General features: G+C 41.9%; 1 protein-coding gene across 1 annotated transcript in view; it reads right to left on the bottom strand.

The window, feature by feature from the left end:
* eml1 (EMAP like 1) overlaps positions 1-10,136 on the bottom strand; it is a 47,281-nt gene extending 37,145 nt beyond the window's left edge. The window contains exon 1 of the mRNA XM_041060268.1: positions 9,920-10,136. Coding sequence (XP_040916202.1) covers positions 9,920-9,947 — 28 coding nt within the window. The 5' untranslated portion in view covers positions 9,948-10,136. The remainder of the gene's footprint in view (positions 1-9,919) is intronic.
* Between the last annotated feature and the right edge of the window lie 7,367 nt (positions 10,137-17,503).

Below are 17,503 nucleotides of genomic sequence, written 5' to 3'. Positions count from 1 at the left end.
AGGAGAGGAAAGGAAAGAGAAAGAGAAAATAAGGAGGGAAACAGAGGAGAGGGCTTAAGAGGAGAGGATGAGGAAGGCTAGAGGAGATGATAGAAGAGAAAAACAAGAGAGGAGAAAAGGATAAGAAGGTGGAGCGGTTATGAGAGGAGAGAAGAGTGGAGGAGAAAGGAGAGGACAAGGTAGGGTAGAAGAGGAAGGAAAATGAAGAAGAGAAAAAGACCGGAGGGGGAGACGAGATGTAAGGAGAAAAGAGGAGAGAGAGAAGAGGAGGAGACAAATGCAAACACATAAAGGAAACCAAACCAATGGTTACTAGAATGACCAAGGAAGTGTGAGTCCTCAGAGAGAAGTTGCCACCTTATACTACACACACACACACACACACACACACACACACACACACACACACACACACACACACACACACACACACGTAATGAAGTCACACGGGGACACAGCATAACAAACTAAAGTCACATCTTTCCTGCAGCCGCCACCAAATATTCAAAGTGAATACTGCCAGGGGATCTCTACTGTGGCTAAACATGATTATCATTCTGTCCTCTGTCTGTCTTATCTGGCCCTCTGCAGACTGCACAGAGACCGAGGGATCCTTAAAACAAGGACAAGAGGGGGAGAGAATGAAGGGGAGACTAGGGGATTGATGAAAGAAAGAAATAAATGGGAAAAGGGGGGAGGGGGTGGAGGAGGAAAAGAAAGAGAGAATGCTTGAGGAGGGTGAGGGGTATTGAGGATTGAGAGAGGCACCAAATTAAAAAGTGAGCATGGTGGGAGTTTAGTGAGGGGGAAAAGGGGATATCCTATAGAATAAAAAGGGGAAATTGGGTGCTTCTTAATTCTGACTGGGGCTTTTTGTGTATACGGGGCAGGGGGGACTCCTTGCATTATTTATAATTCAAGCTTGCAGGGAAAAATAATAAGCCTGAAGAAGACAGAGTCTGTGGCCTATATTCATGTCGGAAACACTCCCCCCTTTCTTCCTAAATCACAAGACGGAGCCAACGAAAATTACACAAAGGCACGGATGCTCCAAAGACAGCCGTGGGAGAGACCATGAAAGGATACGTTTGTTTCACTCACTGATTTTTATTGTAGCCCAGCAGAGGCGATATGATCTGTCCGCGTGAAGCTCTTTCTGTGCAGGTATCTGTCAGAATATCTTGTTCAAAGGTGGCCCGGCTAGATTTGACCTTTAACAGCAGCATGAAAGGGATGCGGTGAAGCACCTTTTTAACGGCAGATGAGTAAAAGCCTTGATCACTTTATGGTTCAAGTTGTTGACCTCACAGCTGCAGAAATCTCTCTGCTTCCTTTCCCTCAGGAAAACACTGCACTCTGCTTCACATATGACACAACAACATCAAGCCGCCAATAGATCTACCAAGCTCAGTGGCAGACAGGATTATGTGAGGAAACAAGGTGCTCATTGTGGCGCAGTGTAATGTCAGTGCTGCATTTGCACACTGCAATACTTGTTCTGTGAAATCACAAGGATATTACAATTTCAAAACACTCAGAAAGTAAGATTGAGTGTTGACCTTTACACCATTCGTACACATCGCTCTTTGTCTGCATCTACAGTTAATACTCTTAGAGCTAGGACATGTAAAAATGCACCAAGGTATTTGCATGTATGTGCAATCGTCCTCAGACGTTATTAAACACAAAACTGCCACAATAGTCTGTGTTTTGATTCAGATACAGAAAGGAATTTCATGCAGCGCCTGGCCCAGAGTACAAGCAACACACACTGTAAACATCCTTTGTGTTTTGTTTTGAAGACTGCAGTCACAGTGGTGTTTTGTCTAGGGGGTTCAGACTACTGTAAATCTCATGCAGATTTGACATCTAGATTAGGGACAGGTCTGGTTTTTGTGTGTATCTGTCTCTCTGTGCATATGCTCACGTGAGAAGAGGCGACTAAAACTGGGGTATATTCCCTGCAAAATCCATCCCCATGGGTCTCTAAACCCCACCTACAACCCAGCGGGTGGCAGGTGGTGGAGCCGCTGCTGCGCCACCCCTCCTCGCTCCACACCTCCCCGTTGCCCCCCCCCCCCCCCCCCCCCCCCCCCTTCAGCCACTCATCAGTGAATCCAGAGGGTTCACAGACATCTGGCAGGGGTTCACTGTCTTGCTCAAGAGCACTTGAACGAGAGACTTGGCATCAGAGCTCCTTTGCTTTCTCACCTGCCCTGCTGACTCTGTTTTTACAGCTTTTGTTGTTTGGAGACACTTCAAGGTTGTGTTCAAACTGAATGGGTTGTTCTTTTCTTTTTTTCAGACAGAAACTGCTGACATTCATTTTATCCACACATGATCAGTCAGTCTGTCAGTGGGCCAGGATTATACACAATCAAATCCAGAGCTGAGGAGGAAACAAGGTCAATCCTCTGTATGATCCAGCCACCATCTGTGTGCCTGTCCTGGTTATTGGGCTGCTTTGTGCTTTACACCAAATTAATCCAACCTGAGTTCTTAATGATTCATACAAACACTGAATTTAGACAAAGCCTAGGGCCACGCAATATTTTAAAGTCAGTCATGCTGATCACACTGTATACACACCTTGATGACAATGTTTTTAGGTTGCTGTATAAAGGTTTACTCCAAGTGGTTAAACATTACAATATGAAAGTGACACGAGCTGCCGGTTGCCAATTTTATCAAATAAGATTTAGTAGGACTCAAATGTCCTTGTCATGATATGAAGAAAAGGCACACCCCTGGCTCAAAAATAAGATTGGGACTGTTCGTTTTTCACTGAAGTGACTTGAAAAATGAGAGGTGAATGTGTTAAATCTAAAATGCAAATGTAGCAGCAGGTAGCAAAGGTCACCCAATAAGAGCCTGTGCCAAAGCAAAGAGCATGAGCCAACAGGAAAGACAGAGCAAAAAACCCTCACCGTGAAACAAGTGTTATTCATTTATTTCCCTGATGATAACATTCACATGGAGGTAACGAGTTTAACAGCCTGGTCATTGTGCCAGCTCATTGTCTTAGTCAGACTCACAAAGCTACTAGCATGGTGTAGACGCTAGTCATGTTCCTTTGGGTCTGTTCATGACACTGGACAGACCCAGAACAAACAATGACAAAATACAAAAATTTAAATGTTATATCTATTGTACATTTACATAAACTTCCTTGCTTCCTCTGTGATTTTTTTTTTTTAATCTACGAATACATCGTTTTCCTTACCAAGACCAACTCTCAAAGCGCAACAGTGTGATGTCTAATAACAGAAGCTGTGATGCACCTAGATGGTGAGGAGAGACCAGGCCAGCAGAGGATGTAATACTGTCAGTGACTGACATGTTCACTCTTTTTAATAACTATCTGGACAGGAGAGCAGAGATAGAGACGGGGAGAGACAGAATGTGAGAGGGCAGAGTAAATCAGCTGAGTGACTGTTGAAAATACATCATTTCCCACCTGCTGGAGAAAATAACCTGTCATTTCTAATACATGATTATCAGTGTGGATGTCAAGTCCAGATTAAAACACATTTTATGACCCTGCCTTGTGAACTGTGGCACTTTCATGTTAGAGATTACTAGCATCCAAGAACTGAAAGTAAAGAGACTTCTTGCGTACTATTTGCTCATGAGCCATTTATCAAGGTCTAGACCAACACTAATTAGGAGAAAACTGACAATCCACTGTCTGCTGTGTGTGTGCGTGTGTGTGTGTGTGTGTGAAAGAGAGACAAATAGTTTAGTCTCACCCGGCAAGATCAACTTGAATCCATAAAGAAGAGCCTTTGTTGACAGTTTTTGTCATCATGAATTATGTGGTGGAAATGTGACCTAGTTTGAGCAGGGGGAGAATCCAGCAGAGTGATAACGTTTTATCTGCAGCTCTGCATAAGAAAAAGCACAAGGAGCAGCATCAGGCAGAATATGAGGATACTTATGGAGACATACTGTAAATGCTGCATTCAAATACACAACATGGTAACATGCTCTTATCCCAGGAAAATATCTTCTTACCTGCCATCCATAGCTATTACATTATTCCTGACAGGAGCTAAGTAAGAGTCCACAGTCATGCTAGCAGTTATGAGGCAATAGGAACAGCAAGGCTTTGAGCTAAATGCTAACTTTAGGGTGCTAAAATGCTCGCAATGAATATGCATGGCTAAAATTTCATTTTGTATGCAAAAATGTATCAGTACTTCATTGTGCTATTGGCTGCACCAGACTTATCAGCTGAAAAAGCAGGTGACTAACACTGGTTATATAGCATATTTTTTGTAATATCATTGCACAGAAACAAGGCCACAGGATGAAAGCAAATGGCAGCTACACACTGCAGTGCACTGTTGTGGGCCACACAAGCAGCAGCAATGCCAAATAATGATGCTATGATTCAGGAAAACTGGGTCACCACTTGTGTTTTTAGTGCAGTCTTTTGGTCATGGTCTCTAATAGCATTATGCATGTAGAAATCCACTGCCAGACTCTGTAATATCTACAAAAACCCACATTTACCCACATTTAACAATTTTAAAGACAGATGGAGCTGAGGGAATATACTGTATTTTGAAAGTATCACAAGTAGGACTAATTTAATGATTAAATTAACACTTATTTTTAAGATTTAATAATAAGAGATTTTTACTCTGTCTTTGGATCAGTTTGTCTTTTCAATAACAGAACTGTATTGGTAAAATGGATCTGATAAATGCTTGATCAGCACTTAAAGCCTTAAAATAAAACAATAAATGTGGACCCTGACGTGGTGCTGCAGCTGTAAGATAAACAAGGCAATGCTCATTGGATTCAAGGTGCCTGGTAGTGAAAGTGTTGGGTGGCAGAGGCTTGAAACACAACAAATCCTATCCCTTGTTAAGTCTCTGTGGATGCCGTGTCAAAGGCAGACTTTATGGGGGAGAGAAAGTGAAGGCAAGCAAGCGTTGAAGACTAGAATCTGCTTTTGGTCTGTAAATAGCTCCTAATCCTGAGGCTGTAGAGCAGCGTTACATGTCCTACTCCAGCTCCTCTTTCCTGTGTCGTGGTGCATATAACCCTGTCAATTGCAGGTCAAGCAGCACTAAAGAATTATAGATCACCAAACCACCACATGCATATTTCAGTATGCTGTCTCTCCCTATTGCACAGGTTCATTAGTAACACCCTATCTGGACTGTCCAACATAACTACTTAGCATCATCTAACTTTTGGTTGAGTTTTACAATGAAAGCGTGTTCAAGTTTGTAGCTGTAAAACCAAGAAGTGAGTCAGCAGTTTTTAAGCCACAGCTTAACTCAGCAGATTTGCAAATTTTTCCCACTGAGTTTTTGATTTATGCAAGAAATAAGGTCTCCAGAGTTTCACATTTTGTTGTATGACAAATTATATCTCTCAATATCTCTACTGTGAATTTTTAGGATGTGCCAGCTGTTCATAATACACTGTCCAGTGTTGAACGCATCAACATCAACTGACTACCATTAGCTATCAGTGGCAGCTCCCAATCCTCATCGTGAGTCCATCATAGTGCCCTAAAATGGTGAAATTCTACTCAGATGCTGAATACATTGCTAGGGGACATATTCTGATCCTTTACTTAAGTATAGACCACAATACAAACCACTGAATAACAGTACAGTAGCATTATCACAAAATATTATTATAATATCAAATGTAACAGTACTTATTGTGAAGAAAATGGCAAGTGTGTATATTGTAATATGTTTGTAAGCACACTATGTATAAAAAGAGTAAAAAAAAGTAAAGAATACTGTTCCTCTCTGAAATGTAGTGATGTAGAAGTATAAAACTGAAGTATTCAAGTAAAGTACAAGTACCCCAAAATGTGAACTTAAGCACAGTAGATGAGCAAATATGCCTACTTTTCAGCACTGGTTGAGAATCATGGACAACTCCATGGCTTAAACAGGCTTAAACAAAGCTTACGTGATAAGCCATTAAGACGTAACACACAGTTCAAAAAGTGGATCTCACTGATAGTCTAAAAGAGAATAAAGACTTTGAAATGAATTCATCTACCGAATGTAGAACTCCTTAAAAGGTGAACCCTTAACCCAAATGTAAGGTTAAGATCAGCCCCAGTGGTTTGTACACAATATATGAGCCAGTGTTAAGAGAAGATTCTTCTGGAATCAACTCTCTTATTTCAAGCAGCTCTTCAGCCATACAATGTGTTTTTTGTTTTTTTAACAAGGCCTCTGTCTCTGTTGAGATTGCACAGTAGGTCCCTCAGTGAGTCTCTGTCTAGAGTCAAGTCAAGTCAGTTTCATTTAAGTAGCCTCAAATCACAAATCACGCACTTGCCTCAAAGGGCTTTAAAATCTGCACAACATACAACACCCTCTATATATAGACCCTTGGATTAGGAAACACTCCCATAATCCTTCCTTTAACAGGGAGAAAAGGGAACAAATTGCATGAAAGGCAAAAGAGGAGGGCTCCGTCTTCCAGGATAGAGTGGGCAGACATGCAGAATAGATATTGCACATGTGTGGAGAGCAGGGTTAGATTTTCAGTGAGCACACAGGCAAACGCTTTGACAGGACCGACATGAACAGATAGGCAGGTGGGAGAGAAGAAGAAAAAAAAGCAGATGGCCATGCAGAGAGTATTATTCTGCACAAAAAGTATGACGTTCATAACATCATACCCCCTTTCAAATCATATTGTGAATATTACTTGAGCCTTCATTGCTTCTTTGTCAACCTTTGGTACCTCTTCCCACCTCCTTCCACCCGGCCTGACCTCCTCGCCTGCACACTACCCCACACTAATGATACCATAGAGGTGAGGAAGAAGGGTTATAAACCACACTGACTTCTCTAAATCTAATCTATATGTTAATAAGACATATCTTGGACACAGAAGTAGAACAGGATTGGTGTTATTCAGTGGACTGCAGTCTGTGGAAGTCTACTAATGTGACTGCTGTTGAGCACGGCCATTAAAAAGCGGAAAACAGCTCCTTGCAGGTCAGTAGGAGACATTGTAATTCCTCAGCCCCCTACAACTGTGAAAATGATCTATGTATCTGAAGCACGGCAATCTACATACACCATGAAAATCCAAGAGTGCTGTGGCACATTGTGCATCCCAGAGTGTACTGTGTGTTCTCTCAGGCGACGACAACATTAATCACATCTGACTTGGCCGCTGAAACAACCATGTACACCCTTCCCCCATTTCCTGAACAACCAAGAAGTCTACTCTACTCTTTCTCTATTTCTCTCTCTCCCTCTCTCTATATATAAATATATAAATGCAGATGGGGGCTCGAGGGGTCACCACATCTCAGCTCGGTTGAACTTTGGCCTGATGTGTTAGAAAATGCTCTCCAGCCCCATAATCAACCAACTTTGTGTTGGTTTGTCCTTTCATTTGTCACCCGTCTGCGCACAGTGTCATCTTATACTTTCCATGCACCACCTCCCGCAGCCTAACATTATAAATTCTCTTGTCTATTCTTTTCATTTCATGTTTTTATCTTTACTCATTTTCCCTGAATCTGATCATATTACTTTTCGTCCTGCACTTGCTGGCCTCTCCTCTCCTGTTCCTCTCAAAGTCAAAGCAACTCAGTCCTTCAATCAATGCAGCCTAAAATAAATTCTGCTGAGGAAATCTGCCGTCTGCTGCTGCAGAATTTATTGTAATGCATATGTTGTGGCAGTCACGCTCCTCCTTGTATGTCTCGCATATGCACACACACAAAACTGCAGGTGACTGTGCTGAAACCTGTGTGACAAATGACCTATTTTCAGACAGTTTGTTAACAAGAGGAATAGATTTAACGTCAGCAAAGCTACTTGTCCTCATATTCAGGGCACAGATGGAGGGCTGACGTCAGCGGGCCATGACGGTGTCTTCATCTCTCTCTACATTTTTGAACACACTCACTCCAGCGTGCCCACACAAATACACACACGTCTCCATGTATAGCATCTGTATTGCAAACGGTGGCAGCTGTGTGCTGATGGTTTTCCTGTCAAATAAAGTCTTGTCAGCTTCCACTGATGCCCCGATAAGTCTCAGTTACATGACACACAGCAGCCACTGCTGTTTTTCATTTTTCACCAAACTGATCTCCTTGGAGACAGACACCTCCTCGCCCCTCCATCCTCACTACCCCCCCTCCATTTCATTTCCCACTCACTTCTCCGCTTTAGTCAAATCTAATTTTCTCCACTTTAGTCACCGATCTCCATTTGTGTCCCCATCCTCAATTTCATCCTTTTTTCCTATTTAACTTTCCACTTTTCATAATGCTCTGCTTTTCATTCACTCAAAGAGCAGTACCACCATTCATAAAATATGCTAATACTGCCACCTGCAGGCCATTTATTTGAACTGCAACAGTTGTCCTGTACCAGAAAGTCAGTGCTGGGAACCAAATGTGTATATGAAAAATAAAAGTCCACTCTGGAACTCCCTGAGCCTGTCAATACATGTTTTCACCATAGATCCTACAACATTGTAAGAATCCTCCAAAATTAAACATTAAGATAAAATTACATTTACTTGCACAGCTACAACATTGCTGGGTTGGACTCAATCAATGGACAGATTAAAAAAAAAAAAGTATCAGGCTTTATGCATTTTTTGTACAGATTCAGTTGTACTCAAGAGTTTGAAGAAGGGTAATGAGGCATATCACCACTGAAAATTTTGCACAAGACATTCACAACTGCTCCTTTGATGCATTTGTGCAGCCATGAAATTGACAGGTAGACAAAATATAAGCAAAAAAAGTGTGGAAAGCACCTTAAACCTGTTAATTTAAAGCTACACAAGGGGCCATTTCAATATAATATTGGGTTTAAGTGGTTAATATGTTTGTCGTGTCAGCTGGTGGAGCTAACAAGGGCAGGGGGTGACTTAAGGATGTTTCAGTGTGTCAGTTAAAGAATCACAGTGACTTAGCTTATCAAGTTTAATGTCATTTCCTGGCAAACGCATTAGGGAACGATACGACATGATAATGGAGGTGTGGTCAGAGGATGGTCAGCTGCTTATCAAATGCAATTACCACAACATCAAACAGTTCTCATTCTGGTGTGTCGTGTTTAATTATACTGAAGAGGGAACCATGCATGAATTGAGCCAGAGAGGAAACAGGAAAAAGAAGGGATAAAGGGGACAGAGAGGGAAACTAGAGGGGAGGTAAAGAGGGAAAGGGGGCGAGAGAATGAAACATGAGTGAGTGAGTAAGTGAGTGAAAGAACAAGAGAAGGGAAGGTTTCTATTTATAACTGATTGTTTCTGTTAGTCTGTCAGCCGGGCGGTAGTAATGCTTCAGCTCCTCTGTCAGCTTGGCTGCACTTGAGGGAAATGACCCTTCACTTAACGCTTTGCTATCATGCACGCACGCACGCGGACACACACACACACACATCTTCAGGACACATCTTCATAACATTTGAGGTCATAGACGTGGAACAGCCAGGTCACATGCAGCACTGTTGTGTCCACAGGTCTTTCTCATGGGAAAAGTGGCAGAGACTGACAAGATGTATGAGCTTTCTACCTCCATCCAGCCTGACCTTCTTTCAGTCTCTACATATCTCTGATTAAAACTTCTGCAAAGTCATTCTGCATTATTTTGATGAAAGCAGAGGGGAATCACTCCAAGTTTCCATATAAGGGCCCAAACTGAACCAACTCTTCTTTGCAGCTAAATACTTGCTGGGTGAGCTGTCCCAGTGGAGAGCTTAGACTAAAACAGGATGGGCTAAGAAAGACCCCCATCCTACACAATGACAGAAAACACACACACACACAGACGTAGAAATCCAAACAATTTGCAGACTCGCATGCACACATATGCACCTCATATATTGCTCTTGAACAAGCACATGCGCACACTTCCATGCACGAGTCATGCAGAGTCTCTGTTTTCTCTTACCCATTGGTAGCCCCTCACAGTCAGACATGGTTTCAGAGAGTGAAGAGGATCAGGACAGTGTCTTCTCTTGTTAGCTGAGTCTCAGCCTGTAGCTTCGGTATCTGTGCCTCCTTGTTTTTGCTACACTGGTCATATGCTCTGTTTAAGCCTCTTAATTATTAGGATCTCTCTCTGTTTAGCTTTCTTACTAGACTTTCTGCCTCCTTGTCGTCCCCCTTCTCTCTCCCTCTCTCAACAGTCTGACCAGTGGCCAGCAGATATGCCAATCAAGCATCACACACTACACTATTGGATATCTAAATTTGTAACTAACAGTCCTCCCTTGGGATACTGTTTCCCTTAGATATGGAAGGCCTTTTTGGATATGATTTCATGGACTTTCTCATGCATCTACAACAGATTTCTCAGCATTAAAATCAAATTTTAAAAAAGGAAAGAAAGAAAAGAAAAGAAAGAAAATTGCTATTTCATTCACATGGTCTGCAACAAACAAGAAGGTCAAGCTTTCCTTTTTCAAACTCACCATGAAATTTACAGAATCGCAGTTGTTTTCTGCCAAATGTTTCTCCTTATCCCATGAGCCTGTAACAGAAAACACAGAAAGTTCCAGTAAATTTCTCACACCCTGAGAGACAGGTTGGCTAAATCCTGGCACTGTAACCAAAAAGTTCATTATTTAATTATTTATTGGCAGTAGTAGTTGTTGTTTCCTGTGAGGGGCGCTAGAGTCTCATTGAACAGTGGCTCCTTCATGTTAGGAAACATTCTTTGTTGACTCCAGTTCCTCAAGTATCCTGGTTACCAAGAAATTTCCAGGGTCAAGTAACTCTGGACTCAGCACTGCAATTCTGACAGCTAAACTAAATCTGTGTTCTCTTTTATTCCCTATAAATAAACCAGGAGCCATGTTTACGAGCAGTTGCAAGTTCTACAAAAGTCAGGCAGACAGCCAGGGAAGCAGAATAACAGAGATAAAGTTTTCTCTTTAACAGAGAGACAAGGAGTTAAGAGGCAATGTAAAGAAGAATCAGTACAAGGAAAAAGCTAGCTAGGAAATCAAAGATCACAGCCAGCTTTGTCTCTCCTTCTAAATCCTTTCACAACAGAGCAGACAAAGAAAAGTGCTCGCCAGGCACTTCATAATGCTGTACAGGTTACTGCCCCCCTTGGCTGCAAAAGCGTTCCTCAGAACATACTTAATGCTGTGCAGCTTTGATTAAGCCCGCCGCCGACCTTTCCACACACTCATTCCTGAATTACTTTTCAGCTTACTCAGCTGACCCTTTGTCACTTGACTGAGAGGATTATCACGAGGGAAGGGTCCAGCATGTGACTAAGTGGGGTCAGATGGTAGACTTGTCCAGCAGCACCAGTGTCACAGAGGTTAGGATTTAGTGCTAAGGGACTGGGGTTATCTTGAGATTTGAGAGTGAACACAGGGAATGAGATGTAGAGGGGCTTCCTGCTCTGTTATCTGTTCTCCAGACCTTTCAGTAACCACCCCCCCCCCCAACCCTAACACAACACCCCAGCCTTCACACCCAGGACCAGCTTTGATGTTTGATCTCCAACTCTTATTTGCAGGAGAGCTTGAAGGCCCCCTCTGCAAACGTAACCTAAACCTTCACCCCACAAAGACCTCTCGACTCCTCTCGCTCTGGCAAACAGAAAGTGGACCATCCACCACTGTGACTGTTTTTACACACTAGGGAGCAAATGCAATTACTTCAGCTGAGGTAATATACTCCAGTGTGCAGAATGGCGGACCAATTATGCTTAATTAGACTGTAAAGTAGTTTAATACGAGTTTTCAGGACTTATCTTGTAGTGGCTATAAACACTGTTTACATGAACACAAGAAACTAGGGTATGAGGAGGGGTCATGCTGAAGCAGGAAATCTGTGAACATATTTAAATCCCCGCTATAATAACCTGGATACTGTAAAGCAAAAAGAAGGAGAAAAACAGGATGTAAAGCTGGGAAACTGGTACTATGGTACGTAATAAGGTTTCAAAAATGGGAATGAATAAAATGGGACTGAAGATCTTTCCTTGTGGAAATTTTTTCGTAAACTGAACAAATTCAGAGGACATATTTCCTACATTTGCACACTTTGATTTGTATCTGTTTGTTAGATCATTCTCAAACCATTCATACGCATCGGAATTAAGGGGCTAGAGGGAAAGCACTAACCGCACTAGGATTTGCCTTGAAACACATACTGTAAACCATTTTCACCACTGTTCACAGATGATGAAAAGTATTTCCTCAAATTTTAAATTTATATCTACTGAGTTATTGTGTCTGTTGTTGGAATATTTGATGTTGTCGTTCACAGTATAGATTGTGACCTCGCAGATGTGTCACCTTTTCTCTTCAGCCTCTACATCACTGTCTGGGTTTCACCCAGTCTTGGTTGACCTCTGGCCAAACCACTCTCTCTTTCTACCTAGATGTTTTTCTTTCTCTCCTCTCCCCTGTGTCAGTCACTTTGTCTATCGCTGTGTACTTTAGTCTCTGCCTCCCCACCAGTCATTATCACTGTCTTCAGTTCAGTGCACAGGCCTTTCCGTTTCCCTCTATTTCTGACATCAAGTTATTTATTGGTAAGCTAAGTATTTGACCTATTTACGTACTTTCTTGTCTCCAAGTTGTGTTTACTACTGTCTCTGCTTAAAAATTAATTCTTTATATTGATGGCAACATTATTTCACAGCAGTGTTTTGTTTTGTTTGCTTATTTTTTTATCTGCATGTTAATGTTTGTATTGTACACCAGCAGTATGGATGTGGATGGTGTGGAAGCCTATATGTAAAACTCTGTCAAAATCATTAAACGATAAATAGTTTAAAGACAAAGAAATAAATTTATCTCTTTCATGATCATTCCTTTTTTATCTGCCTATTTTTTAAAGTAGCACAGTTAATTTCAAATGTAATTAATTATTTCTTAAAGGTGACAATTTAAATAATTACTTAGACTTAACCTGTTTATAAGCGCATAATTAATCAAGTGCCTCTCCACACTCTCCATGTGAAACTGTTAATCTGTTACCAGATAAGCTACAGCTTAAAGTTTAACACCTGCAGTTTGAGTATAAACCTGTGTTTTCTTTAAACATCTAAAATATATCAAAATACTCTACAGGGGATATCTAAAAGAGAGTGTAATTAATATGAGTGAAAAGGCCTCTAGCCTATTTTAATGGGTCTATGTTAATGAGCTTTCAATGGCAGCAGCAGTTGTATATGCAGGTACTAATGAACTCTTAATAGTGTTAAATCTAACAGCCTCTGAATGATTCCTCTAACTGTTTTATGGCTGTGTGGGCAGAACCCTAATTTGGGACTTGTGGCAAAGAGCTGCAGTTCACAGCTCTCCACAGGTTTAACAACCTGCACGGGGCAACTGAAGCTGCACTTCTTTGTGCCAGAGACAATGAAAGCCCCCCAAAAGGAATTGCAAGTATAATTACTTACTTGGTTAATTTCTATTTCCCTGTCAAGTATTTTGGCCATCAAAAATACAGCAAAGCAGCTGGTAACACATCTAAAAGGATAAAAGAAAGACATTTATGAAACACAACTACAAGATGTGAAGGAACGTACTGTAAATTGACATACAAAAATCTAAATTAATTGTGCATTGAATAGAAACAAAGTGCCTTTTTTGACTGTGATAGAGGGTATAAAGGGTTTTTCCCTCATCTCCCAGGCTTCTACATGTGATAAACTGGAAAAATGCAAGTAGTGAAAGTTTAAGGATTAAAGGGATTTCTTTGAGGAGAGTGTCTGCTAACTTTGTGCAAAATGAAAAGGTCAAATTTTACATGCAAAAAAAGGAACCAGACTTGTTTGTGCATTTCAAGTAATTGGACAATCTTATCAAACTAAATTCAAGTCCTGAAAGCACAAATTAATTTAATTTGTGTATGATTCTGTGACTCAGAAGGAGTCAAAGGGCGTATTTGTGATAGAAGATTAACTGCAGAGGAGGAGGAAGTCTTCCTCTGGCTGGGGGCAAGAGTCCCCCTGCTGAGAAACGGCCGAGGTGTGACGGAGGGGATTCCAGAGCATGCAACAAAAGGCAGGCGCTTTGATTTGAAAAGCAGTGGTAGTCAGCAACACACACGCACATGCACACATACACACACGCACACACACACACACACACACACACATACACACACATATATACAAACCACAGTTCCTGGTCCTCAGCAGCCCTGCCCTCAGGTCTCAGCCAGTTGAAAGACGGGGGGAAACTCCAGATGCTTCACAGCAGTTGTGGGCTGTGACTTGGAAGAAGACGGGAGCAGTGGAAGACTGGCAGGCGGAGGACACTGATGGAGGGTTGGATTTGTGTATGGAGTGGAACAATTTAACAGCAAGAGCAGAGGCCTAAATTAATAGTAAAGCGATGGAGGTTATTTTGGCCTGAAGCAGCATTTCAAACAGAGAGGGAGGGCAGTGGCAGCAGCAGCCGCAGCAGAGGTGGATGGGTGGGGTGAAAGGAGGTTCCACAGACTCTCTATGATGGATGGACTGGTGAGGAAGAGAGGTGGGGGCAGGGGGGTGGGGTGGGTTTGGGGTGCTTCAAAAGAAAAATGACCCAGTCTGCTGCTGTGATGTAGCAGGAGGGAATACAGGGCAGAGGAACATGTGGGGATCTCATAACGATAAAAGGTTTTGAAATACCTCAAAGTGAGGCTGCCCAAAAACAGATATACAAGACTGAATATCAAGTAAAAACGCTATTTTCAGGCTTTTTTGAAATATGCTTTTAAAGCTGTGACTTTTTTTTTTTTAGGTAAATTAGGCAGCACTGTAATTATCAGCTTTTCCATATAACAGATAACTATGCAGTGGGTCCATAGAGATGCCACTGGATACAATACAGAGCTATTACACCTTTCAAGATGTCTCTGTGGCTTTAGTGGTAGGCATAAACCTTTTGACTGGGGTTAACTTCAGGGCTTTTAAAACATGATCCAGCCACACCTCCCCCGCCTTCACTTCAGACAGACAGAAATGAAAACCTCTCCTCCTCACACACACCTACTTGCTCTCTGCTTCAGGGCCTGCTAAAGCCATTATGACTCTAAATGAGATAGTATCGGCTCCAGGCAGACAGACAAATAGTTAGTTAGACAGTTAGATATACAGACAGCGACCTGCAAACTAAGAAGCCTCTGTGCTCGGGACAGGCCGGCTAAATGTCTGGCTACTCTTCAGAGGCTCTCAGGTGTGACCGGCCGGTCTCCTGTGTACCGCAGCCAAGGCGGCAGACAGGCACAGAGGTGTTTCTGTGAGCCCGGAGTCGGGTGAATATCTGCTCTATCTCTCCCGTCACAGGCTGCATACGCTCCTGCGAGCAACTCAAACACAAGCCAGATCTTCTTTCCTGCAGAACTATGCAGGCTTTCACCGAGTTAATGCATATTTTTAGTCTGAGCCAAGGTCAAACATTTTGCCAAAGACCTGCCTGACACGTAATTTCTCCCAGCAGCTGCGGTTTCTAACATTTGATGACTAACTTTGCATTTGAATCAAAGACTTTAGCCAGACCGCAAATGCATTGCACGAGGATTTTAAGAGAGGATGATGGAGGCTTTGGTTCTTAGCTTAGTCATATACATCTTTCTCGCTACACTAACACTGTTACATTGGTGGAGCCTGAACCTCACAGAAGAGGCCCTGATGTCCCCCTCCCTGCACGTGCACACGTACACACACATGCGCGCACACACATACACACATACACAACTCTTCCCTAAAATTGCTGATGGCTTGTTTTCATGAACATATATTATTTCCAGATGGAGGTCATGAATAAAACCCGACGGAAACAAGTCGGGTGAAACTGGAAACTTAAAAAAACAGAAATGGTGGGGTATGGAGCTGAGTAAAAAAAACAATCTTTCTCCTCCCCCGCTCATTCCCTGAACCGTTCACAAAAGACCAACTTGTCAATTACACGGTTAAGAACAGAGGAACACTGTACCACACATGAACATGCGGACAGTAATACCACATGATCATTTTAAATGTTCGACCACGATACAAACATTAAAACATCCCTAAACAAAAAAATTACTTTCATAACAAAACAAACAAGAAAAACAAAACAAAACAGAGCTCTGAGCAGCTCAGCCATCCAACCTCCACGCATATTTCCAGCTTTCCAGCTAAATAAACAAAGTCGGGAAAGAAAGGGAATACTTTCAGAGTCTACTGAGAATACAAAAACTATGCTGTGAAGACCTCCTCTGGAACAACCGCAGAACACGCTGCTGATTCACCAACCACAGGTTCTCCAACAAACCTGTATATGAAGAAAGGTGCATAGTTGTGCTGTGACTATACACTGCATTCAGCTGAATAACCTAAAGAATCTTTCGCAGCCGGGCATTCCTGATGTGTTTAAAAACATTTGAGCAAAAAACAACATGAGCAAGCTTCGTACAAAGCCAGAACATCCATTAGCTCTGTCAAAAAGACTGCCAAGACAAACCAGACAGACTCCAGACATTTTCTTCTCCGAGCTGACGTGGAGGAGGATGAACCGCAGCTGTAAGCTTCAATAAATTAAAGCTTATCACTGGAAGAAATTCAAGTGATGTGCTCTGTATTACCAGTGTGAAGACCTTATTTGTGACTAATGTTTGCTGAGTTGGCGGCTCACCTCAGTTCATTGCTTTTCCAAATTCTTGAGAGATAACTTTTGAGTCCTAACCTGCATCAGTGTTCTGGAGAAACAAAACAGCTTTATGGTAAATATGAAACCCAGCTTTGTGAAAAGGTTAAAAAAAAAGAAGAAAAAAATCCACCAACAAGCAGCTCTAAACCCACCTAATTAACATCATATAATTTGTTGAATTCGTACAAAAAATTTAAATTTAAAAATAACAATTCTAAATACCCTAACTAAACCAACTAGCTGTTTCCAATCTTTGTGCTAAACTAAGCTAATCAGTTGCTCGTGGTAGCCACATGGTATCAATCTTCTCATCAAACAGTTAGGGAAAAAAAAAACAAATGAGCACATTTCTTGTGGCTATCTGCAGTTTTCAGTCAGGTTTTAAAAGTCTATTTACTGTAGAACAGATAAAACACTCACTCTTGTGGGGGATTATTTCCCACACCATGCATCTAGTCGGTCCTGCTGTGTTGGTCCAGTGAGTTGGTTTGGTTTTATCTAATCTGACTCAGACTCCTTATCTCCATGATCAGACTCTAATCAGCCAGCTTTGTCCAGACAAACAGGGGCCAACATGAGGCAAAGAAGACCCTGAGGCCTCCCCGGTGTCTCCGTCATAAAAGTGTAATTTGTAGACGGGACATGTCCTTTCAAGTCGGTGGTAGTTGTATGGCTGAATGGTAAAGGAATCACCACAAAACTATCTGGCATTTGCGGTATCTAAAATCTCAGCATTCTTGATATTTTTTTTTTTTTTTGCATTGTGCATTTTGTTTTTCCAGCCCAATGCTAGAATTATTGTGAAGGTTTTGATTTTTCCCCCCTCTTTGTAACTGCAACAGGAAATATGTTAAGAGTGGGGGATGACATGTTACAAAAGTCTC

Source organism: Toxotes jaculatrix, chromosome 17 (genome assembly GCF_017976425.1).
Source record: "Toxotes jaculatrix isolate fToxJac2 chromosome 17, fToxJac2.pri, whole genome shotgun sequence".
Classification (NCBI taxonomy): Eukaryota; Metazoa; Chordata; class Actinopteri; family Toxotidae; genus Toxotes; species Toxotes jaculatrix.
Note: the sequence above shows the minus strand (reverse complement) of the source record. Positions and strands in the feature narration are given on the sequence as shown.